Raw genomic sequence first — 26,232 nt, forward strand, 5'->3', positions numbered from 1 at the left:
AAAGACAGATAGCATCCCCTACAGCCACCGAGATGCTAATCAGCACCGAGTGAAAGTCATTTTCCATAGGTTACTCCACAGCTTGTAGGCAGTATTATCCCGGTCTCTGTGGGACTTCTAGCTCATTACAAGTGCGGTCAGAATTGTCACCTTGCTACAGGTGAGACAAATTGGAGACAAAACATCTCACCCTCTTTCTCTGCATTCTTGATTCATGCATGTTTAAAGAGGTCCAGTTTCAAGTATTGCCAGTATGGCCCCTTTCACCAGTTTTATTGACATCGCTTAAAAGCGCCGTACTGGTCTGATGGAGGCAAGGCAGTTGTCGGACATTTAGACTATTTGCAGTAATAGGTTATATACAAACATTTGAGCATGCAAGCTCTTATTCAGCTGCTTCTGTATCAGACCCCTCTCAGTCTTGAAGTTGTTCCCAGAAAACTTGCATTTCCCCAGCCTCATCGACTGATCGAATAGGAGGTATTACCTGTCATTACAAACCTTGATGCTCTTTGACCTTCATGACTACAGCACTTGTGCATGTTGATCTAGGATTACTAAGGTAATACTCATCCAAATACTATTTGGTTTATTCTGCTTTTCCTAATGCATATTTATCTTCATCTATTGACAGTAATATCCACATTTATAATGTTGAAGGAAGCTAATTTAGGCTGTTATTTCCTGAGTTCTCCATATTCACATTGAATATGTTTCTTCACAATTAATTACAAACTTAGATTCTGTACTAGGATCTACTACAAAAGACAAGCCTTTCCAAATGATTAGTGAGGTCAAAACGAACACTGCATTAATGGCAAAGGTCCATGGCTGTGAGGCCTAATGACAGGATTTCAGTGATGAAATCATCCAAGTCCCCCTCTTCATTCTTCTACCAGTTGTTTAACAAACACACTGCACTGCTTTACTGAATTTACAAATTATATAAACAAAACTCACATCTTCACTTCTGTTTAGTGACTCTTCTTTTGTTTAGTGTAACTCAACATCCCAAAAAATTAAGGCCTCTACAATTTTTAAGTTGTCTGGCAGCACAGCTTAAAAAAAAAAGTAGTCATCTTTATTTGCAAGCTGGGAAATTTCTTCAGATGAAATGCTGTTACACTTACTTGGAGGCAGTAGTCTATTTACGTATTTTTAAGAAAACTTTTGTTTCTGAGCTGTGCAGAGAAACAGCCATGAAGAATAACCCAGAAGCCTAATGCATTAAGGTGGAGCATATTGCTTTACAGAAACCAGAATCAGTTTGCAGGACACAGACCGTATCAGGAAAGTCTTGCTTTCAATAGCAAGTACACTGACAGTGTTTAAGACTGACCTATCAATATTACTAGGTTTGGAACATGAAGTATTCTAGAAAGCCAAAATATTTTAAAGTTTTGAATTCAGTAACATAAGTTTGCATTAGACCTTGGCTTCAATCTAGATAGGAATAACGATTTGGTACAGTAAATTCAGCATTTATATTTTAAATTAAAACCCAACGTATCAAAATAAGTTAACCTAGAAAAACATATGTCTTTTTTTACATAGTGAAGATTACTTTTAGGCAAAACAGCAGAAAGACAGTTTAGGAATAAACAAAAGTTCTCTTTTGGCAGTGTCCAGTTTGGGGTTTAGCTCTGTCCTCTCCTTAGAGGCATCTGTTAACTAAAATTCACCAATACAAAAAGGCAACGCAGTGAAAAGCTGAAATATTAATATTTCAGTAAAGTGCATGGGCCTATGGCATACTTAATGGCTTTGCTATGACCTTATCTCAGATGCTGAATTAAGTGATGGGGATGCCAGGTTCTTTACTATTCTATTGAGGTTGGCAATTTTTTCTTCTAGTAAATAGTTTTTCCTTTCAGCAGTTTTCTGCCGCTGTTCTGTCATCTCCAAAGCCTTCAGCAGTTGTGCATTCTCAACATAGAGATCCTTGACCATTGCATCTGCTTTAGTGTTCTTGGAAAGCTGAATTGTGAACAGAACATAATTACTCAGCACATTACAAATAAAAAATAAAGAGCAAGGAGAGTGCTGGGGACGTAGGTGAGTGTGGTTCTTGCAACTCAAATATCAAAGGAAGACAACCTACCCATTCATCTTCTTTTTCTTTGTTAAAACCCTATACATTTGTGGAGTCTTTATAGCTACTATGAATATTTTGAAACTGGAAAGACTTTGTATGGAGATCAGGGAGGTGATGGAGGGCTTCAGATGAATCTTGTCAGATGAGTACTTTATAATTTGTCCTCTAAGGATAAGTCTAGTTCACAAGAGGGTACACCAGACCAGTGATCCCACAGAGATACTTCCTCTGAGATTTGGACTACCAGCTCCTTCTAAAAAAATTGGAGAGAGCAGTCTAGCACTTGTCTACATGCTTTTGGGACCAGCCCTTCAGCAGCAGACACAGTCAGCACTTTCTTAACATGAAAGAGGAGACTGTACCTCAGTAGAAAACAGATACTGTTACCATGTCACACCCGTCTTAAATGTTCAAAAGCCTTTTCCTACACTATTGAGGACTTCTGAAGAATGCAGACCAGGGCAAGAGCAAAAACCCCCAAGCCATGTCAAGCAAAGGGTGTGCTGGGGCAGGGGACCTCGAGAAATCAATAATTGTACAATAATCCTGTCTGTACTCCTCAGGAAATTCTGTTTTCCTCCTTTTCTAAGCAACTTTTCCAGTAAGGATACTTAGTGGGAATTTGATGTTTGTTTCCTGACTTTAAGTGCATCAGCATACCAAACAAGCACAGCTTTTAGAAATTCCTAATTTGGAGTAGAGGGGTGATTCTGCACCTTTAACTGCAGTCTGGTGAGACCCCCCGCCCTGCAGTGCTGCATCCAGCTCTGGAGTCCTCAGCACAGGAAAGACCTGTTGGAGCGGGGCCAGAGGAAGCCACAACCATGCTCAGAGGGCTGGAACAGCTCTGCTGTGAGGAAAGGCCGAGAGAATTGGGGTTGTTCAGCCTGGAAAAAAGGCGACTCTGGGGAGATCTTATTCCTTCCTTAAGCCTTCCAGTACTTAAAGGGGGCTTATAGGAAAGATGGCCCTTTTTAGCAGGGCCTGTAGCAATAGGACAAGGGATAATAGCTTTAAACTAAAAGAGGGCAGATTTTTACTAGATCTAAGGAAGAAATTTTTCACACTGAGGGTGGTGAAACCCTGGCCCCGGTTGCCCAGAGAGGTGGTAGATGCCTTATCCTTGGAATCATCCCAGGTCAGGTTGGACGGGGCTCTGAGCAACCTGGTCTAGTCAAAGATATCCCTGCTCATTGTGCTTTAAAGGTCCCTTCCAACCCAGAATATTCTATGATTCTATAAATGAATGAGTGGCGGATTCAGTCCTCAATTTGGAATTTTAGGAAGTTTTGGGCAAATATGCTGCACTGTAGCTCAGAAGCATTAAAACAAAAAGGAAAGCACCTTTAACTTAATTCTAAGCAAGAATGGCTTTGGCAGCTTTTGCCCACTTAGTTGTTTACGGAAGTAATGGGGACAATTTGAGGAAGATAGTAAGAATGCTTACTTGTTCTTTCAGCTGATTTACTTTATCTTGGAGAAGCCTCTTCACAAGCCTTAGTTTCTGTTCAACATCCATCATTCGTTCTTCCATCATTTTTAGAAGCTGCTCATGACCCTCCTGGAAAGCAACATTTATGTGAGAATCAGTTAACAAAAAAATCAGTTCACATTCACCAGTCCCCTTTTTTCCAGTTTATGCTTAAGAAAATAGCTGGCACTCCACATTTGAGTCTATTTTAACAAGAGTCAACTAAATTAATAAACCATTCATGGAAGCAAACTCTTAAAGGACACTCATACCATTGAGCTAGTTTTCCAAGTCTAAGTTATACTTGAGATTACCAGATCTAAGAAAAATTGATACAAAATTCTGTCTTGACTGTGATAGTCAGATCTGCATAGTTCCCTTTTCTTGTCCTTAGGTGCTGCCATATTTCTGTTGAATGGGGGAAACAAAATACCAATCCAAATCACAACCTGAGAAAAAAAATTAAAGTGAAGTCGTAAAGGGCATGTTAGTTTGACAGTATAAGTCTCCCATGCCAAAGCCCCCTTGAAACTGAGTAGTACCCTAAAAAAGTAGGATGCTATTATCTCAAACTTGAATTTTTACTTTTTTTTTTAGTTTAGTTGTTGATAACTAGTGTTTCCAAATAGTAACTCTAAAACACTTTTGCTCTTTTCAGTGAGGTAACAGACAGTCCAACTAAAGGCATACTAACTCATTGTCATGGGAGTGCCTGTTACACCAATGGTTGAGTGAAATTTTCCCCCCAAAATTAGAAACACCATGAACTACAAGAAAGCTTGTTTGTATTTGGGAACTTTAGACACTGACTACAGGGAAAGGGATTCTTTATTTCAATGCTAGCTTGTTACTCTAAGTCTAGGAAGTCATCTGAGAAGATTAACTTTGAGAAAGCACTAACCTTCTCCCCAAAACAAAATACCTTCAAAACCAAAGTACCTTCACACATGGGGGGGGAGGATAAATGAAAAACTGAGGAAGGAGTGTTTCAGGTAGGTAGCTGCTGATCTAAACCACTGTAGAATGATCCCCTTAGGGGATTGATTGAAGTCCACTCAACATTTTATTTGTTGTAACACCAGAAACTCCTTAAGCCTATATATGGGGTTGTATGATCACTTAGCTTGTGAAAAAAATTGAAAAAAGTTACATTAGTCATGTAGAAAGCAATTTTACAGTGTTGTTGGACTGGATATTTTTCTAGATTTAAAAAAGTACTAGTAAGTAGAACTTGCAGGGTACATTCTAGCCAAGTTATCTTGAGCTATGTTTTGTCATTTGATGGGAGTTCAAAAACATGGCTGACTATCACACTTCATATTGGTTGCAGGAGCCCTGAGTGAGTAGTTAAGTGGAAACTAAGAATTAATAGTGGTCTCAATACCTGTGATCCCTGTTTTTTGGCTTAAAGTTGATTTGAGAATGTTCTGTCTAACTTCATATTATTTCATGTTTAATGGGAGAAGCCAGCTTCAGCATTAGCTTTAAGGCCATTAGAAAGATAGGAGCAAAAAGATCTTTGAAAGCAAACAGCTGAAATGGTTCACGGCTCCCAACTAGAAAAATCACAGGCCTTAAAGAACCTTTGCTGACCTCTTAAAGTATTAAAAATCTCATTTAATCTAGTAATTTGAGACAAAAGCCACTAAGGAATGTTGTCCGGGAAACAAGTGTGTTAATAATTTTCCCTTTTCTGGCACTGCCTTTTTACTGTATGGCCACAGCAGTAGAATATGCCCATGTGCTATGCAAATTAGTTTCTTAAATGTGCAGGTACCTCTGCCAAAGGGAAGCTGAGTATCTGTATTTAAGTACATCCCCTATAAGAAATCTTTCCCAGAAGTCCTGATATGACAGTCCTCACTATCAAAGACAATCATTTTGTCTAAAATGTGTTAATTCTTGTTCATAAAGCTGAAACTATTGATACTATTACGACAAGAGACTTTATGTTTAAAAAAAAAACTTTTATTTTTCATTTACATCAAAAATGTCATCTTTCCCTGTTAAAAAGTTTATACATCTTATACAAAAATGCAGTATAAATACCCCAGATTTTCTTCAAATTTCATATAAAATTAGTACCATTTGAGAAAAATAATCTCTTTCCACACTGAACAACTCCACATTTTAAATAACATAAATAAAAAGTATTTGTAACAAATTAAAAAAGACAACTTTAACAAAATAGTTTCTAGACAAATAAATAGGAAATAACACTGTGGAGACTTTTTTTTTTTTTTTTTTTTTTTAGAAAAAGCACAAAATAATTTGATCCTCAAGTTTCTCAGCTTATGCCAGTTCGTGTGTTTGTGTGTGTTTATCATGGTAAGGAATGAGATCATAAGCAGCCAAGCTGTCAAAGGTGCCCGATCCTCCGGTAGGAATCTGCATGCACTGCTCGCTGCTCCGGAAGCAAGGCCTAGAGAAAGAAGGCAAGTGGGATACTTCACCCTGATATCCAGATTTTCTTTTACATACGTACGTATACTTAAAGTAAAACCACCAATACAAGCGAAGCAAGCAACGCAAGACAGACAAAAACACACATGAAAGAAAACATGCAGAGTATCACATATTATATTTCTCTAATTACTAGTATTAGCACTACACAAATGCAATTGAGGAGATATTCAGGATGCATTTTCTAGATGTAAGGACTCTTCAGATGGCTTATCCATGGTTTTGGGGGATTTAAAAAGATCAGTGGCAGTGATTAACTGCAATTATCAAAGCAGTTAAGTTTTAGAGGAAATATCTCCACTCTCTCTCTATGTATATATAACATCTCACAGATTGCTGAAGAGCATTTGTGAAAAATGTAGTCCAACTGACCTCCTTTGAAAAAAGTTATTTGCATTTCTATTTTAAACCTAGTTGTAAGTCTTTTCCCAAGACAGTTGAACAAGCTGTTGGTCAGAGGTGATTTGAATTTTCAAATAAAGAGCTGAAAAAAGGGAAAGTTGAGCAACTCTAAGTATTCTGAACAAAAATATTGGTTAGCAGAGGTTCTAAGAGAACTTAGGAGAAGATCTGGGTTATTAACAGGCTCCCAAATCTACTTGTTGAGCAAGGAATATGAAAACAAGTGCAGCGATTGCTACTGTGCAGCAGGTAAGAATCACAGCACTAGACACAGCAGAAACAGTCTTTTGGAATTCAGAAGAGTCCAGACAGGTTAACACAGTAGAAAAGGCTCAAGAGTTTTAATTTAGTGAAATCTGAACGTATGACAGTAGTCTTTGGAGGCCATTAGCTCAAGACTGACTGTAAAATGAATGAGAACACAGACCACCATAGCAATGATCAAAAAGCAATGAAAACTGCAAAGCATGAGGAACATAAAATAATTCCAAAAAGGAAGGGGATAACTTTGGATACCTTATTAAACAGAAGGACTCAGGAGCTAAGAAAGCTGCAAAGTGCAAAGCAGCAGCAGCAAAACTAGGTGATTAAATTTACACAGAAAGCATGGAGATAACCTGACGTTATACTCACTGGTGAAAAGATGATGAAGAGGGATTAGGATGCAATTTTTCAAGATGCTAAAGGGGACATTAAAATGGACATAAGCTCAACTAAATGTTAACCCTAGAAATCAGGACGATATCAACAGTGGGAATTAAAGCAAGATGTGCTTGCAGCAGTGTCAAAGTTGAGACAAACTAAAATTTAGTTTTAAAAAAGCCTTGTTTATAGTTGTAGAATGCAGGTGTTTAATAATGATTTTCGAAAGTTATCTAGTAAAGCCCATGAAAAAAGCTGTAGGAGATTTATAAACTGGAATATACATTCACTTTAAGCAAAAAAAAAAAAGGTCAATAGAAAAAATTAGAAGAATTAAGTGCATCAGTGCATTGACAGCAAATATTTGCAAAGCCTCTCTGAAAGTATTTTTAAATTCATAAAGCTTTCCAGAATGAAAGCTTTTACAGGAAATGTAGAAATGATTTATCTGTAGAACTACAAGTTCAAGGATGTGACTAGTTTGCAGATTGTTTCTCAGGCTTTCAAAGGCAAAATTACAAAGTCATCACTCGTAATGCAATACACAGCACATTCATTTGCAGATGCTACTGCTGTTGTATGGTTTTTATTGATTTCAAAATTAAACTGCACGCTCTACTTTCCATTGTATGTGACCAAGTACGTTAGCCTGTGGTAATGCACTTCTGTCAGGACTCAGCTGAAAGGGAGAGAACCTGGTGATGGGTTTATGTTTACTTATCCTGTATTATTTGCTTTTAACTTCTTTTTTGGGGAGACCTTTTTGATCTTATGCCTTTCTTAAAAGAAAGAATTATTACTCCAAGTTTTGGAAACTTTAGAAACTGTTATTGCATATACTCTCTCTGCATAATACCCCTTTTCCATAATACCCTAGTAACATGTTCAGAGATTTTTGAGCTTCAAAGTCTTGGTCTTTATATTATTTTTTTTAAAAGTGTAACTGCAATCTGAGTTTAAAATGTAAAGCTTGTTTTTCTGCTAACAGATTAATAAAAGTACTAGTATTTTACCTAAGTTATTTAGAGCTTTATCTTTTCCCATAAGATAAAGTTGTAATATTATTTTAAGACCTATGGCCTGAGCCAACACTTTAGAGATGTTGTTAGTTTTTGAAGAGTCACTTGGCAAGCCTAGTCCCCAAGCTTAATTTTATATGGGAGATCCCAACTTTCCTACCTATTGCCTATAATTCAGTTTTACATGTAAAAAACCAAAAACAACACTAAAAGTGACTCTGCCTGATCTGTGCAGTGGCTATAATCTTCCCTGGAATTAGATTGTTTTTCCTCTGAAATACCAGTGTTGAAGTTTCTGTATAACATTGACAGTGTTCTCCAAACAATGTCTTGTCTTACGGCCAAATAATGAAGATAGGCTGACTTTATAAAAAGGATTAATTTGTTTGTATTACGCTCTACTACAGCTGGCACAGAACTCCCATGTGACAGCAACAGCCTGAACTAGTATTTTATGTTTGATGGGTATGTGCTCATGCCATATGTGGTATAGTGTATTTTTTAAAACAGTGGTTCCAGACATGGACATTAGGTAGAGAAAACAAAACAAAAAAACCCTATAAACACTTCTGCCCATTGATCAGAAGGAAAAAAGCCAGTTGAATGTGGATGGGAGTGTTTTTTTATTTCAAGAAGATTTAAGAGGACTTCAGAATTAAGCTATGGCTCAAGCTCAATATGCTAAATAATAAAGGTTTGTTTTGTACAGATCTTTGATAGAATTAATTTTAATTTTTGAACTGGCATAAACAGAGAATGGATCTCGTCATAATTGAAAACACAAGAAAACTAACCAGATATCCTTTTAAAGTTGTAACCTGCAGAGTAAGGAGAGCTTTACCTGTTGCATATTTGTTTCAGAGGGTCTGCTTTCAAGTTCTTCCTGAAGACGCTGACTCCTCCTCTCTGCTTGTAGTAGCTGGTGTTGGAGCTGCAGGAACTGTTCCTTGGGCACCATGGCACAGCCTTGCTGCAGGAGCTCCCGGGAGTGCGGTGGTTGGCTAAGCATCACACTGGCGCTTGAGTGGAGCATCTGAAGAGTAATGTACATCAGCCATCAGGAGAAAGCAGCACTGCTGTTCATACGAGATTTCTTTCAGTGAGGCGCTAGACATCAGGTTACTCTTGAACGATTTCTTATACGCAAAAGAAACAAGCTTGAACTCAAGTAACGGAAGCTAAATAGGCAACTTGTCTCTTTCCACTAAAAAACTTAACGTATCTTTATGTGCAGTTCTGAAGTCTAAAGGAATCTGAGTTTAATTCACAATTTCAGACCTGAATCATAAATTCACTGAATTTCTGATGAAATCCTGTCAAAAGTAAATGAGCCTGTGGTGAGCTTTGACTTAATGGTCCTTTTTAATTTTAACCTTGATCTTAGCAGCTCTTCTAAAAATAATATCCACTTACAAATAAAAGCACTGGTATGAGGCCGGCTGAAGAAGTTGTCCACCAGTGCTGATTATTCCTAGTCTTTAGTCTAAGATGGAGAGAGAACATTCTCAAGAGCAAAACAAATTTTTGATGTAATGTACAATAACTTAAGTAATTTGATGCCATCTGCTGTATTACATTCAGAATTCAGTATTTAGAATTCCATATATCTTTCCTTATGTTCACTACTAAATGTAGAAGTTAGTTTATAATTTTCATTTCGAGACATGCCACAAGCAGAGTTTGACAGAAAGTCTGGAGACCTCCCGACTGTGCTGTGTAAGCAAAAGTATACTCAGAGGGGCCCTTGAGATATGGACGCATGTAATAATCAGAAGTAGTTTAATTCCAAATTTAAGTCTTGCTTTCATTAAAAAAAGGTTACCAAATGCATCAGCAAGTCTATGTAATGTAAAAGTAGTACATACCAATGAGTAGTTTATATTAGAGAAGTCTTTTAGTTGGTAAAACTAGGTGTCTCATGTGGGACAAAAGGATCGTGTTCCTGAGTCCTTGTTACAGCAAAGAGCACCTCAGAACAGACTTCTCAAACAGTTTAGCTTCCCCACATCATTTAATCAAGTGCTGCTCCCAAGCAATGCTGACAGTTACTGGATGAAGGTGGCTAGTAAAGAGGCATTGCTGGCATTGCCTTACTACGGTAGCATAGCAACCACAAAAGCCCAAGTTAGATAAACTGGCCCAGCCTTAGATGAACTTTCAGACAACATTAAGAGCCAAGATAGTCACATGAAACTATTTAGCATTTTTCTAGACTAAAGTAAAATCCAGGTAAGACTAGCTCACAGTTGGAATAGTTTATAATACTAAGAGACCAGAACTGTACAGTAAAAACCCGATGTTTCAGACAAGCTGATTTGCAGCTTGAATTTGCATAAGATTAATACTTTCTTCCCATAAAGTTCAGTTGACCAGGTCATAAAATTCTCACCTGTTTTCTCAAAACCATTACTCTCTTCCCTTAGGAAAAGGCATATAAGATTGTTAGTGGTTTTAATTTTCCTTTCACAAGTGGTAGAATTAAGGCATCAATTAGTAATTGTATTTCAGTTATTGAGTTCATCTATAATTTAAACAACTATAAGCATTTTTCATAACGGTGCAGCTCTTCTGGCTGTGATAGCATCTGTATATCTCTGCTGGCCCAGGTAAACAGAAAATAGGTTTATAAGTACTTTAAAATAAAACTTTTTTTTTTAAAAAGCTATCAGGAGGTTTTCTTGAATCAACTTGTCTGTAGAGGAGCTATTCTTTTACTGACCATAGAAACAGTGAAAATAATGAGCTTTTGATGGAATTTGTTTAGGGTTTCCTGTAACGTTGTGAAGTGCAGGAGTATCTAACAAAAAAGCTGAAGAAACAGTCAATTAATTTTAACAGTATCTTAAAAATAAACACCAATTGCGTGGCTAATGAAAACAATATAGTCTTGCCGTATTCATCTGTGGAAGAAAGTGGAACAATAATGAACTTGCTAAACTATTAGGGATGACACTGAACGTGACCACATATTGGTTAATATTAAGGAAACATTTGACAGTCTGGTGAAAAAGCATGCAGATATCAGAGGCAAATATGCAAACACCTTCAAGCCTCACAGTCAATGGGTTAGAAGGAAGGGGTTGAGCCACTTTTCATTTTCTTATGATCAGTTTGATTCTTTTGAATGCAATTGGTTATTTCTCTCCATTTTCATGGCAATGCCTTAGAAGTATGCAACTTCTTGGCGTACAGAATCAAGTTACATGATATACTAACCACAAAGAAGTTAGTGCAGCCATCAAAGTAAAAATTTTACATTGAAATGAATAGTGGCTTCTTTACTTAAAAGATGCATGGAATAAAAAAAAAAAAAAAAATCCATAAAAGAAAGCAGTGTTTTCTCCATGCTATGGTAGTACATTGAAAATGATTGCTCTACCTTCGCACACTATTTCAGAAAGAGAACTGCACCCTTCTCTGCTAGTTCCAACCACTGAGTTCTAGACAGGTTAGCCATGAATAAAAGGAGAACAGGCACAAAAGAGAAAGTTAGAAGTCATAAAGTGCTAAGTGAATGTTATACACACACCTGCTGGGAAAACATTATCAGGAGTAACAAAAGTCCTGCATGTTTGAAATACAAATATTAGGAGAAAACGCAGCTCCATGCTTGCTGTTTTATACTAAAGGTTTTAATAGTGTTTGGAATTGTCCCAAAGCTTAATTAAGCCTATATAAATAAAAGCACAGGGCATATAAACAGTCTTTTGAGTCACTTATCAAAATCTCATCTTTTCTAATGAAATTTTTACAATTTTATAACTAATTACATAGTATATTCAGCATAACATGTTTCCCATTTGCTCTTTTGATGAAAAACATGAAGTCTTTTAATAAACAGTGTTGTAAAAGCCTCAATCTAGAAGATGCTTTGGTTTATGGAACAAGTCAGAATTGTGGTGGTTTTTTTTAATATTATGTTTTAAACTCAAATTCAGGACATCAAGTTTAGGCAAGACTACTGAGAGACAACTCAAAGGTCTAGCCTGACCTTAAGGGATACACTGACTTAACACAGTTAAGCTTGCCCACTCCTGTAACAAAGGACAGGTAAAGATTATGCAGTTTTCATAACATCCAGCATGATCTGTCTCCAGCAGTACCGAGCAAACATCCACATTTACAGCAGGCTTTGGAAGAATCTCAACTGAAGTTCTCACTCATGCCTTTAACAGCAAGTTGTGTAATTTGTTATTCTATCATGATCTAGATAAGATAACAAGGCTTAAATTCAGCAAATTATTCCCATAGTAAATAAGAACAGGTTTCTACATTACGAGCAGCGTTACGCAAATATTAGTTAGGAAACTTGAGGTTACATGTTTTAGGAAGAAGGAGGAAAGTGTTAGCCTTGCCTCAAGCACAGAAACAAATTTCTTTGCAATTTGATTTTATATCTGAAGCCTTACGTGAATTATGATAAGCCAGAACATGCTTCAGAGAAGTGTGTCTGTCACGCTAACATCTTGATCATGAAAGATGAGATTAGGCATTAGAGCTTAATTCTTCTAGTTTCCATTAGTTTCCTCTGTTCCTACACACCTAGAAGTTGTTTCTAAATAATCTCATATTCAGTGAGATAGCAATAGAGCCCCACACTATTCAGTACAGTCAACACTGATTGAAAAGTACCTCCATTAACTGATCATCCAGTTTGACTTGCTTTTTTCTTAGCCCTTCATTTTCTGAGCTGGTTTCCAGTTCCCGTTCAAGAGAATTCATCTGACTGATCTATTAAAGACAAGAAGTTTCCTTAGGAAGATAGTACTTTCTTATTTTATCTGTTTGTTTTTTTTTTTTCCAATACACAACTCCTGAATCACTGCACATCAAGACAATTCAAGATTAAAAGACGTAAGTATTTGGACAAGTGTAATGCTTTGCTAAAAGTGACATCTACAACAACATTCTACAGCATCTCTGACACAAGTTTCAAAGAATAGGCAGGGTAATTGATTTTTCATCTAAAAGTGGTAGTGCTGGCACACAAGCGGGGCGCATTGCAGAGCACTTGAGCAGGCTGTGTTTTGTTTAGCATTCCCATGTTCTACCACAGAACTGTTCGTACTGACCAGAATTCCTGCAGCATACTGGCATAGACTCCCACCCTGCATGCCCTGCGGAAGCACGGAAGACAAGGCAGCTTCTTGGGACAGGGATTCACAAGAGACGAAGAGCACAAAGCTCAGAGTAAAAGAAGGAGATTGCAGCTTACCGCGTTAGCTCTGAGAGGTAGAAAGTGCTGCATTGAGTCACGTATTTGCCATCTAAAACTAACCTTCCTGTTCGCGGATGACAACTCCTTCTGAAGCTGTTCGCACTCTCTCTTCAAGCTTAATTTTTCTTGCTCTATAGCTTTGACGATACCTGACTGGCTTTGATGCTTTTGGTGCTTTAGGGAAAGGATAGTAGATTCCAGCTGTCGGATCTAAAGAGACCGGAGATGAAGAAACATGGAAAAACAATTCAGACCATTCAAAAAAAATCAAATTGCATCTACTTCATCTTAAATGCTAAGTACCAGTCGATTTTGGACTCATACAGATTCTGGTGTATTTTTGACATCTTAGCTTTGAGCAACAAAAGGTCTTCCCCTTCCTCCTCCTCATAATCTGCCTGATACTGTGAGCCAAGGAATTGAACATGAAGAATGCTAGGAATATTGAAAAGTTTTTGTGAAAGAAAAAGATTGGAGTATACTCCAATGTACTCCTTATCTGCAGTATTGTGTTCAGTTCTGGGCTCCCCAGTTCAAGAGAGACGGGGAACTTTTGGAGAGAGTCCAACGGAGGGCTACGAGGATGATTAAGGGCCTGGAACACCTCTCGTATGAGGAAAGGCTGAGAGACCTGGGGCTGTTTAGTCTGGAGAAGAGCAGGCTGAGAGGGGACCCTATCGATGTCTATGAACATCTGGAGGGTGGCTGTCAGGAGGAGGGAGCCAGTCTCTTTTCAGTAGCGCCTAGTGGTAGGACGAGGGGCAACGGGCACAAACTGCAGCACAGGAAGTTCCACCTCAACATGAGGAAAAACTTCTTTACTGTGAGGGTGACGGAGCACCGGAACAGGCTGCTCACAGAGGTTGTGGAGTCTCCTTCTCTGGAGACCTTCAAAACCCGACTGGACGCGTTCCTGTGCAACCTGCGCTAGGTGATCCTGCCTTGGCAGCGGGGTCAGACCAGATGATCTCCAGATCTCCACTGTTCTATAATTCTCTGTTAACTGAAAGTCAGACCAGAATCTTAGACAAGGATTATCGGGATTTTCTTTTTTAAAAGAGCTGTTTGAAACATCGTATCTGCATCCTTAGTGCAGATATAAAGGAAAACTACTCCGTTATGCATTCGTTCTGCAAACGTTTCCATTCAAAACTGATGAGCGACATTCCTCTCCTGTGTTACCCGCTGCAAAACAAGAACCACTAAGTTTTGCCTAGCATGCAGGGACTGCCCCTGCTATCTACCGGCTTGCTGAGGTTACCTTCTCCCTGGCGTGAGTCAGGTCGGTCTTACTGCTCTGGACTTCTCTCTGCAGTCTCTCATTCTCCTGCCGGAGCAGCTGCTGCTCCTGTTTCGTCAACTGGTCCAGTTCATCCCAGTGTAGTTGCCTCTGTTGGTCCTGCAGCCCTGAGGAAGGCACAGCCAGTTCTAGAACCCGATTCTTAAGACAGACAGAATTGCAGGGTTAGGCCTTAAACAAAGCAGCAGACATTTTCTCTATTCAGGTGGGTTTTAAGTAGGCTTTGAGTAACTGCAGACTCTAGAGTCGCAGGATTCCAGTCTTCCTCCCAGCCTACTGTTTTCCACTAAGAAACCCAACATGCTAATCACAGCGCAAACCCAAAGTGCTCCCCTTGGCTAAAATCACAGATAATAGCTGTGCGCCAGAACGGCTGATACGAGCGCACAGAGCTCGACACAAAAAAGCAATTTGTGCTCCATTGCACAGCCTCATCAAGCAAATAACAGAACTCAGTATTATATATTATTCAGTAATAGCTGTAATTTAGTTCCTGTTGTACAATTCTGAAACAGCCTCTTTTCCATGTGGACATTAAATATTCCTTAATTACACGGCAAACAAGCCAAATTAGTAACTGAATTCATAATCCCAATCCCCAGACTGCTGTCTACAGCCTCCTTCAGTTACGGTGCCTCAGCAGTTAAGAGAAGCTGATACAATACCAAGCCTTTTAAAAAACAAGTTTGACTGAAAATTATTTCCCTCTGTCAATTACTAGTTTGATTGTTAATATGTATGAATTTACACGTATTAAAACTATAAACATTGTCCGCAGATTTATTTTTTTTTTCCCCAAAAAAAGATTTCTTTTGGGGAAGAATGGAGACTCGGGAGGTAGACTGATCACTGCCTGTCCTCACGTTCAAAACTTAAAATAAGTTTTTTAAAAACAAGTTTGAAATCTGCATATTATACACAAACATGATAATTATAGTTTTTATAATTATAGTATTTTTATAATTAATTACAATTATAGTGTTTTAAAATGGACAACTAAATGTACAACTAATGAACAACTAAATACAGAAACATCATTAAAATAGAGCTTTTTTGTGCCCACCTCCTTTCAGCTTTTTTTTTTAATTATTAGCTTTATGACTTGTTTAAAAAAATAAATAAATCAATAGTTGCATAACTCAGAGTCTACTCGCTCTAGCCTGCAGCATTACTTGTGTCCTTTTAGTGGACAAGCCAACCTAAAGAATTAAGCTGGCTACAGCGGCAGGCGACAGGAGAGCAGCAACTGGTGCCCGTGAACCCTGGCATGCAGCGTTGACTGACTCTGAGGCACCTCCAGTCCGTTACCTTTTCATTGGCATTCTGCAGCTGCTTGTGTAAAGACACCACTTCTTGTTTAAGAGTTTCCCTCTCCTGTTGCGTCACCCGTAAGTCCGATTTTAGTCGGGACATTTGAAGGTTGGTATTTTGCAGCGTTTCATCTAGGCTCTGAACCTGTAACGAGCCGGAACACAGCTTGGCATTCGCTGGACCAAGATTTCTTGTAACCTTGGTCTGCTAGGATGTGTATGTACCACATACCACACATATTTAGGATCTTTGATGGAAGGAGTGAAGCAGTTATAATGCCGACACCTCTCTTTAAAAATGCTGAATGATTTTCTGACTTTCTGTTCCAAATTAGTAGCCATCCACTTTAAATACAGCCACGCTACTGCATTCAAGGGAGACGCATCTTCCACCCCCAAATATCGATTGTGATATGCTGGGAAGAGAAGATTTCTCTTGAATTATTTATTCTTCCTGGCAGCCCCTGGCCAAGAAGGAAGCCGAAGCGTAATGAGCCAAGCAGACAGCCGTTGTTCCCCTCCCCTGCCTGCTGAGAGACGAACCGCCGCCAGAAGAGCGGGGAGCAACAGCGGAGTCTCTGCAGCGTTTTCGGAATAACTGAGCAGAATGAATTGGCAAAAGAAACTTGGCTGTAGATGCAAAACAACATAGCTTATTCTCGGGGGGAAAAGTCCCTCATGGCATGTAACATGTTTCCTCTTGTCCTTTAAGGACGTCACTTTGAAAGCCCATCAAAGCAGCCATTCTTAGCTGCGTGACATCTTTGCACGCATTAGAAGAGGGCTGCTTTTCATGAAAAAAGCACTACAGGAGATTATACAAACGCTTTCGATCTAGGGCTATAACAAAAATCACTATTATACCTTTTCTTGTGAAATTGTGAGCTGTGTTTTCAGTGTCTGACTCTGCTGTTCCCAGGACTTCTGTTCCTGCTTCAAGCTACCAATTGCATTCTCTAAGCAGCTTACTTTAGCTACCTGAAATAAGATTACATCGGTAAGCCCAACTCATTCAGGATTTTCTTTAACTCAATTTGACTTTGAGAGTTAAGCTAGAGGGAGTTACAGCTACGCAAAGACAACACAGGAGTCCAAAACCCCCCCCAGCTCCCAGCCCAACTCTCTCCACGCAACGGCATCGTTATTTATAGGGTGCATACTAGCTACACTGCTCGAGTTCAGAGTTACATTATTGTTAGAGTTGCAATAGAAGTGCAAGAACACTGTCCTCCTTGTCCTGCTGCAGTATTTATATCCAGACCTCTGTTCCTTGCAATGTTTGGAATTTTCTATATAATCAAATTACAGTAAAGCTGTGCTCCAGAATTTAAGCTTTCTCTTTAAGACCAGCTAGGAAAAAAAGCAGTGGCAATTAAGCCTTTACCTAGCTTGAAGGTAAGACAAAAAAAAAAATAAATCTAAAGTAGTTTTACAGGTTAGGGTGATACAGATAGTGATACAAGAATTTTAAGAGCCCTTTACAGCATGTAGGTAGTGATGTGGATTTGCAGTTCTTTCTTACCTTATCAATACATCTGTTTAATTCCTCACTCAGGGCTTCCTTTTCTTTCTGTAGCTTTTCATTTTTAGTAATTAAGCTTGATACTTCATTTTGAAGGTCAGAGAGATCAGGACATCTGGGCAGCTGTGGAAAACAAACCCCACACAGTTGCATTTCTGTGCTGGTGCAGAACTTTGCATGTGAGTGTTACACACAGCTTTCTCTTCTCCTCCCAGCCAAGCGTCCCACTCCGGATAGAGTGGGAGAGAGAGGAGCATCGCTAAGGATTCCCAATTGCCCTGTGATCCTCGCATTTGCTTTAAGGCTGGTGTTTCTCTGCCTCCTCTGTGACAGGGGAAAAAACACTGCACTGCTGATTTCTGATCCTTTTCCCATTTGACACAGCACTTTCGCTTAATACTCTGCCTTCTCCTCTGCTCTTCTGTCTTTGCTCACTCAATCTTCTGCCTTTAATTACACCCAAGCCACAATCCACTCTTTACTGAATAGGACTCATCTGCTTTTGCTTTTTAAGACCATTATCTATCCTGAGCATTGAGTGCATCAAATGAGTGCTTTATACTGTAAAGAAAATTACTCTGTGGAGCCCTAATCAGGAGAGCTAACTCATTTGTAGTCTTCACTATCTATGTTTATTAGCATATATTTACAGCCAATTGAACCATGCTCATACAGGCGCTAACCAAGCCCTCCAGGAAATCATCCTCAGAAGTTGTGAGATGTCAAAGTCTCCAGATGGGTTTAGCAATAGGAATTCTCTCCGAGAGGACAAGCTGGAAGAGACTGGTCCTTAACTGGAGCTATATGGGTATCACCAGTTACACAGGAAAATGTTCCTCTGCCTATCCCGTCTGTACCAACAAGAAAAGCCCTGTCTATTCCTTGATTAGAGCTTTAAATCTTTCTCTTCCCTGTTGAAGCCTGTCTTTGTAGATCCACTACTCTGGAAGACCTTTGAACAATTGCGCATTGTACCCAGAAACTCTTTCAAGAGGATTTATATTCCCCTACTGTTACGACCTTTCTTTAGGGAAATTAACTGTTTCCAACTCGGGCAAGAGAGCAGGGCACATGAAGAGACAGCCAGCATTACCTGATGGCACTCAAACAGCACGCCATACCTGTTTTGTCTTCTCGAGTTCCTGCTTGAGGATGTGGTTCTCCTGCTCCAATACATGAGCTTGAACCTTCATTTCTGACAGCTCCATCTCCAAGGAAGACACCATATTTGATGACTGCAAAAAGTAAAAGGCTCAGATGTCAACTTAGGAGACACACAGATTAACAAAGGTTAACCAGAGGATGCTGCTGCCAGTGACATGGGTTAGAGCTGGGACGGCACTGGACTGAACGGAACAGGCACGCTGGAAAACGCAGGTAAACATTTAGCATCACTGAGCTCCATTTTCAAGACAAACCTGCACACTTCTACCTTGCTGCTTTTGGCCGCTGCCATGCTTTCCTTCCACCCCTGCAGCCACACGCATGCACATTTCCAGCTAGTAACTTAGGAAAGCTCAGCTTTGAAAGCCCACACACAGCTCGAGAAAGAGATGCTAATTCCATAGCACTGGGGCATTCCTAAAAGTTCAATTTTTAATACTGTTAGAGACAGTATGATCCCATACCTTTACTTGGGAGTTTTCCAGTTCCTCTTTCAGCACCAGTCTCTCCTTTTCCCATTCCTCCAGGGTACATTTTCCTGCTTCCCTTTCCTTTTGCTTGAGCACCCTTGCCAGCTGTTGATTAAGATCCTGCACATCTGCTTGATTTTTGGAGTTCCTCTGGCTCAGTTCTGTATTTTCAGAGTCCAGCTGCTGGTTTCTGGTCTTCAGATCTGCTACCTGAATTGGCACAGCAGTGTCAGTTATGACTGCTTCTACACTGGGGATGAGATTTTTAAAATATTGCCTTTCTGTTAAGATGATTAAAAGAACTGACAAGTGTCACTCCAGTTCAACGGTGACTCTGAACGGCGGGGCTCAGCTGTTGCCTGTACTCTGTGTAACAGTCGTGACGCCAGCAGCACTGCTTGCTTTATTTCCCTGTAGCTGTTTAACTCGCTTCATGCCCTAATTTTAGGCTAAATCAAGTAGAACCATATTTAGGAGTAGGAATCCTCCTGGATAGCCTGTTGCATGCATGGTCAGCCTCACAAACTGCTATTTCTCATAACTGGCCTCAATTATAGCCGTTACGATACAGTCATCTGACACACCACTCTGTTCCTCCTTCCCTTTGCCAGGCTGATGTATATTTTGAGGGTTATGCTGGTGAGCTAGTAGATTATTCGGAGCAAGTAGAATTTTACTAAGCAACACTAAGAGGGACGTGAATGTAAGAGCTACTTAAACCTTCTACTTTGCCTAGCATAACAAACCATCCTTAAAATACAAGTAGCAGTCTCATGGATATAAGCAAAGGGTCACGGCTGGCAGCATTCCTAGACCCAGCTAGCTGGGAAATAAGTAGAGGCTGAGTCACATAACCTCTATTTCCCATGGGCTACTGCGCAGCATTACCCACAAAGACTACAAAAGAAAGATTTTAACTTTTATCTTTCTATTAAATAAACTTTCCAAGTTGACTATGGAAAGTGCTCTTAAGTCTGTAAGCTAGATAGTTACAGTAGCGTTGCAGTTGTCTTCCAATGAGGTCAAACAAGCCTCATATCAATCCTGAAGAGTTAGCGAGAACAGTTTTCAAAAAGTTTAAATGTATATAATGGCCATTTTCTACTGCCTTTGTGACCATGTAAGGAACAGCTTTTATACAGTGATGACTTCCACAGAGGTGGTTATGGGCTCAGTCCGTATACCTGTTTTTTCAGGTTGTCAACCATCTTCTGTACAGCCACTTTCTCCTTTCTCACAGCCTCTATCTTTTGCCTAAGGAAAAAAACGAAAGCTCATTAACATTAGGGTCACTTGTTAATACACAGACCTACAAGAACGGTCTGGGTTTTGACATCACCAGAAATGGTAATTCTGGATATTTGTATATATTTATCACTGTTTTGCATAGGCTTGGCTAGTGCTCAGTTCCTCAAGGTACCCCGTGTAGTTCTCTTCTAGAAGGGAAGAATACTCCCAGGATCATGGATGGTTATCCACTTGCAAAAGACCAAATCACTGAAATACTCTGTCACACTGTACCTCTTTCTGCCTTTTCTAAGGCCACACCAGTCCAACAAGCTCTGCCTTGGCTGAAGCAAGAAGAAATGCATCAGGTCAGCTCATAAGTAGGTCCTGTGTTTCTATGTGTTACTGGGTCATCTGAACTGCTACAGTTAAGCCCCTGCTTTGGCAGGACAAGCTGGGGCAGGTGAAAAAGATGAGGAATAGACTGTCAACCAGCTGGATTTCCAATGGCACCATGAAATAAGCCCATTTCAAGTTTTGGAGAATATCTAGCACATGAAGGAGCTTTGAGAGAAGGGATGTCACCATTGCGTCTGCACCGCAGCGAGAGCCTGAAGGCAGACACGTGGTACACACCCTGTTGAATTCTTACCGCATTTCTTCTCGGGATCCATTTAGCTCCCTCAGTTTCAGGCTGGAAGCACTACCTTCCTCATTTAATAAAGTCACTTCATTTTTCAGAATAGCATTTTCTTCTCTGAGCTTCTCGGCTTCACATCTGTGGCAGAGACACGAGACAAGTGAAAACTGTTTCTGTATATTGTCTAGGTCCACGTGGAGAAAAATTACTAAAAGCTTAAAGCTACCTGTAATATTTCAAAGCAAAGCTACAATTGACTTATTTTATGTATGAAGTGTATATGGAATTTACATTTCATTTAGTAAGAGCACTTCCCAGATCACAGAAAAAGGGGCTTTTTTGTGCATGTTTTTGTACAGCTGAAGTTAGTTAAAATCTAAGAGACCTAGTAAAAGTTTCCCACTAATATATTATACCTTTCAGTCCTAAAGTTACAAATAACCTAACTTTAAACAGCTTAATGCCATGATATGCAGACTGCTAGGAGAGCGAGCCGTTTCCCCAGCTCTTTCTAGAGTCCGGTATGCTGGGAACAGCAGTGTTGGAAAGTGCCTTTTCTGTCCTGAGGTGACTGTAGAGAAATAACTCAGCCATGGTGTAATACCTGAAAGAACAATTTCCTTCTGGAAGCTGGTGTGGAACAATAATTAAGAACAATAATTAATAATTAGACTTTATGGCCTCCAAAAAAAATCCTTGCTGAAATACAGCAGGTAAAAACAAGTAAGTAACCTATTATGGTCTCTGTGGTATAATGGTATTTACCATATCACACACCTGATGGAAGCCTAACACTGAGTGCTCCTGCTGGGAAAAAAAAAAGTTACCATACTTCTCTAGTATTAACTTAAATATTGAGAAAAAGTGAAGCGCTTTTAGCATTCCAAGTAACATTCAGTACTAGAAGGGAGCAAACCGAGTGACGAGGCGATATTAGTAAAAGGTAAAAGCATTCTGGAAGGGTTACCATAGTATTTTTGGACATAAAAATACAGGAGTTTCTGATGTACCATCAACTACACGCCGCGAAGGTGACTACATCCACAGACAGAACGGCTGGCAGCTTGCTCCTGTTTTACCATTCATGTTAGGTCACGGTCAGAGAGGAGTAAGTCACACACATTTATTTCAACCGTCGTTATCCATGATTAAACAGCCTGCTTGCTAGGAGTTAGAGTCCAAGGCACTGTTTTCTAATCAAAGTTAAACTACAGTGGTTAATGCAGCAGCCACACGGCAGGCAGGCAGGCGGCTACGAAGCGATGAGTGGGACGCTAGGTTAGTTTCTAAGCGGCACGTTTGATTACCGTGGGGCTGGCACATTTCCCACAAAGTTTTGCAAGCGTACGTTACCTCAGAAGACCAACTTTTTGCTGCAGCTCGGTGCACGTGCTTTGCAAGCAGTGCGTCACTGTATTCCTCTCCTCTCTCTCTTTGTGGCAACGCGTGGCGTTTGGGTTAACCAGAGCAGCAACTTTCTCCTTCAGCTTTCTGTCAGGCTCTTGCAGCTCCCTCTTTTCCACCGTGCTGTCGCTTTGGGCATGCTTGTCTTGCTGACCTGTAAATGCACCGGCGTGTTCTTCCGGCTTCCCAGGCTGGCATCGTGGTCTTACCTTGTCACTGCGTGCATCTGGGTTTCCTTGTGCATCTTGTTCTTGGACATCTTCCAATTCTTTAACTTTTTGGAGGAACTGTGTGTTGTCCTCTCTGAGCTTAATACTTTCCAGTTTACCTTCTTCTAGTTTGCAATGAAGGCTTCTCAGCTTACGCAGGTTGTCTTCTAGCACTTTATTTTTTTCAACTAGCTCTATCATTTCAGATTTCAGATCCTCATTTTCTACTTGAATTTCTTCTTGTAGTGACAGAAGTTTAGCCTGTGCCATTGATCTGTCTTCTAACTCTTCAACCCTTTTCCAAAGCTGAGCTATTACGCTTTTCAGGTCACCATTTGTTGACCCAGGAGCATGATCAAGCTGGAGAGAGGCTTCACTCAGTTCTTCAGCCTTCTCAAGCTCAACCTGCAGCTTCAAAGCATCAGAAACAAATCCTTTATTTTGGGAAGTTATTCTGTGATTTAGCAGCTGAACCTTCTGCTGTTTAATATCATTGCGTAGCATTTTTGGTCTGGCTACTCTCTCAAGAGTTTTCTCAAGCTCTCTCCTTTTTTGCAGCAGAGGTCCCCGAGGAAGCAGCTCTTGATTCTTGTCACAATCCTGACTGCCATCGGCTTCCAGTGCTGCTTTACTTCCTGGCGTCTGACACACCTGCACCTCCAGCCCACGGCCGCCTGCTCTGGCTTTCACACACGCTTTCTCCAAATCTGAATCAACATCGGTCATTTCTTCCAGGTCTGTAGTATCAGCCTCCAAAACCAGAAGACCATTCGAACCTGTTCCCTTGTCTGCATCTTTACCATCGCTGGGCAACCCTTCAAAAATGGGATCCGCTTCATCTGGCGGCTGAGATGGTTCTGAGCCGGAGTCGGAGCAGCCAGGACTGGGAGGTCGCGCCGGCTCCCGCTCCACAGCTTGCAACCTGTGCTGCAGCCAGACAATCTCAGCAGCCATTCGGACATTTTCCTTCACAGCTTGCTCGTGCACTTTCTGCAGATGGAAGAGGACATCCGCATCCTCTCCCAGAGGTGCCATACCAGAGCAAGAAGCAATTTTGCTCTTTGCTTTTGCATACTCATTTTCCAGGACCCTATAGTGATTTTGTAGCGCGGAAAAACTATGGGTCTCCCACTGCAGTGTCTGTATTTTCCCTTGAAGGTTTGAGATTTCCAAACTCATCTCGGCCTTCTCTGTTTCTGCTCTTATACAAATGTCTTTGTTTAAACTCTCCAAAGCAAGAAGTTTGGAATTGAGGTCTTCTTTCTCTTGCTTATATTCACTGTCAAGCCTCTCCAGCTTTTGCCTAACCAGCTTCCCATTTTCCTCTACCACGGATATACGCTCTTCTTTGGTCTTTAGCTCTTTTTTGTGGTCATTTTGGAGTTGCGTTATTTTATCATTCAGCTTTTTCTCTTGCTTCTCCGCAGCATTCCTCAGGTCTCGCAGCTCCTTCTGAAGCTGCTCTCTCTCACACACAAGCTTGTTGACTTCTTCCTTGAAGTTTTTCTCCAGGAGATCTTTCTCCTGGGTCAGGGCACAAGAAACGGCCTTTTCATTTGCCAGACTTTCCTTCAGTTGCTCGTGAGCTTCAGCAACCTCTTGAGCAATTTCATCCTTTTCAAACTCCCACTGAGATTTCTCCTCTCTTTGCTGTTCGGCAAGTTCATGCAATTCTCGCTGGTAACGTCCCTCAAGATTTTGGATTGTTTCTTCATATTTACTCACAAGTGTTTGTGTGTCGACAGAAAACTGAGTTTCTGCATGAGATGCTCTTCTGTTATAGTCACTTTCCATTTTTTTCCTAAACATGGTTAACATAATATATTACTAAACTCTGGGCTAACCTCAGAAAGAGATTCAAATGTCTTTGTAGGCTGCATAAAACAAGCTGAAAATTTACTTTTTCACTAAGTTTTAGATGAAGTACTATTTGACAGGTGTTTCTGAGAGCCAAAGTTAAATTTGAGGCAATTTGTTGAAGCTTCAAAAATAAAAACCTAATTGCCTTGGAAAAGCTTAACTCATGAAATGTCCTCAGAAAAGGTTTTATGTACAATATATGCCCTTCTATTCTTGTGATCAGATTTGTGGGGGCAGATGTTCTTACCCCCATCTCTCCCTGTCACCCCAGGACGGTTTCAATTTCTTTTGACACTCAATCCTGGCTAAAAGCATTTACCAGCCATCCCTTTACTTCTTCAGGAAAGAACAACTCTGAAAACCCAAATGCTTTAAAAGTACAAAGCAGGGATTTGTAAAGCACAGGGATCCTGAACAGAGCCCAAATTAATCGCGTCTGGTTATGCTTTAACACTATTGTTGCCTCTGGGTGAGCTAAATCAATATAAATATCTGCTTGAGAAAGGTCAGAAGAAAAAGCCCCTGGATAGCAGCCCAGTGTTCTGGAATAAAGCAGGTAACAGCGCTGTGCAACTGGTACACTTGAATTCAGCATCGGGAGTCACTTCCACACTAGGTTCACCTTGGTCACCACGCCAAGCCATCAAGAGCAGCGTGCACCACTACCGTCCCCGCCAGCGATGACACTCACCTTTCCTCCTCCAGGTCCTGCTCGTGCTTCCTCAGCAGCTCTTGTTGGAGCTCTTCCTTCTCCAGGGCATGCATCTCCACCATCCTTTTCAGCTGCTCATGAAAGCCACGTTCCAGCTCTCCCTTCTCTTCCTGCAGTGTCTGCACTAAAACTCTCATCTTTTCTTCCACCCAGACACCATTTTGAATCAGTTCTTCCCGTTCTTGGCTAAACTTCTCGTTTACCTTGTCTAGTCTGGCTCTAACGTCTTCTTCGTGCTCCTGCCTCAATAGTTCTTGCAGATTGGCTTTTTCCTCATCGAAACGCATTTGTAATTTGTTTTTCTCATCCTTGTATTTACAGTTGAGCTTTTCTTGCTGTTCTCTGAGCACTGCTGCCTCTCCTTGAAGCTCTGCAATTTGATTTTTAAGGCCAGTTATTTGCTTTTCCATGACATGCATCTCTTCAGTGCACTTCTTCCTCATATCCTCTTGTTCTTTCTCACAGTGGATTTTTGTCTCATCTAGCTGCTTTTCATAACGGCTCACCTACAAAAAGAAAACCAGACTGGTTTGCTTTCTACATAATGTTCTACACAGATGTTTTCTCTACATTTCTGTATTATATATTTCCGTATATTCTATAGAATATTTTGATTTACGCATTAGCATCTTGTATTGATTTCTCCTGCAAAGAATGCTAAAGTGCCCAGCTTAATTTCTTACGGGGATAAAGATGGTTATTTTGTAGAAGCCAGTGGAACTCATGCTTCTCCATTCAGTGAATTTGTGAAAAAAAAGAGAAGCCACTAACAACTTCTAAGTCCTAAGTCAGTTTTGCAAATTGCAAGTGGACACTATTTCACTGATTACTTTTTCAAAATCTTCCCCAAATTAGGAAGCAGATGAGACCTTTCCTTTCAAAAGGGTTGGGGTTTTTTTGGTTTGTGTTTTGGGATTTTTGGGGGGAAGTGTTTGCTCTATTTTTTTTTCCCCCACACACAAGTGTTGTGAGACAGACACTTCAGGAAAAATAATGGTTTGAGGGCAGTATTTTATCAGTCCCCTCTTCCCACTCCCATCCCAGCTTCATCACAACACCGTTCCAGCGTTACTCTGTATGTGAAATGGTGTCCGACAAAGCCAA

At 40.2% G+C, this 26,232-nt stretch overlaps 1 protein-coding gene across 1 annotated transcript; it reads right to left on the minus strand.

Annotated features, from left to right (window-relative positions):
* Positions 1 to 1,767: 1,767 nt before the first annotated feature.
* On the minus strand, positions 1,768 to 25,634 carry LOC104616232 (ninein-like; the record flags this gene model as incomplete). The annotated part of the gene is made up of 15 exons (XM_010284724.1): positions 1,768 to 1,977; positions 3,543 to 3,656; positions 8,934 to 9,125; positions 12,725 to 12,823; positions 13,371 to 13,520; positions 14,572 to 14,751; positions 15,919 to 16,065; positions 16,785 to 16,898; positions 17,443 to 17,565; positions 18,564 to 18,677; positions 19,071 to 19,286; positions 20,261 to 20,330; positions 20,956 to 21,081; positions 22,297 to 24,357; positions 25,108 to 25,634. Coding segments are annotated over 15 exons (4,443 nt in total), but the record flags the coding sequence as incomplete, so codon positions are not given.
* Between the last annotated feature and the right edge of the window lie 598 nt (positions 25,635 to 26,232).

Source organism: Phaethon lepturus, unplaced genomic scaffold, assembly GCF_000687285.1.
Source record: "Phaethon lepturus isolate BGI_N335 unplaced genomic scaffold, ASM68728v1 scaffold44863, whole genome shotgun sequence".
Lineage (NCBI taxonomy): Eukaryota > Metazoa > Chordata > Aves > Phaethontiformes > Phaethontidae > Phaethon > Phaethon lepturus.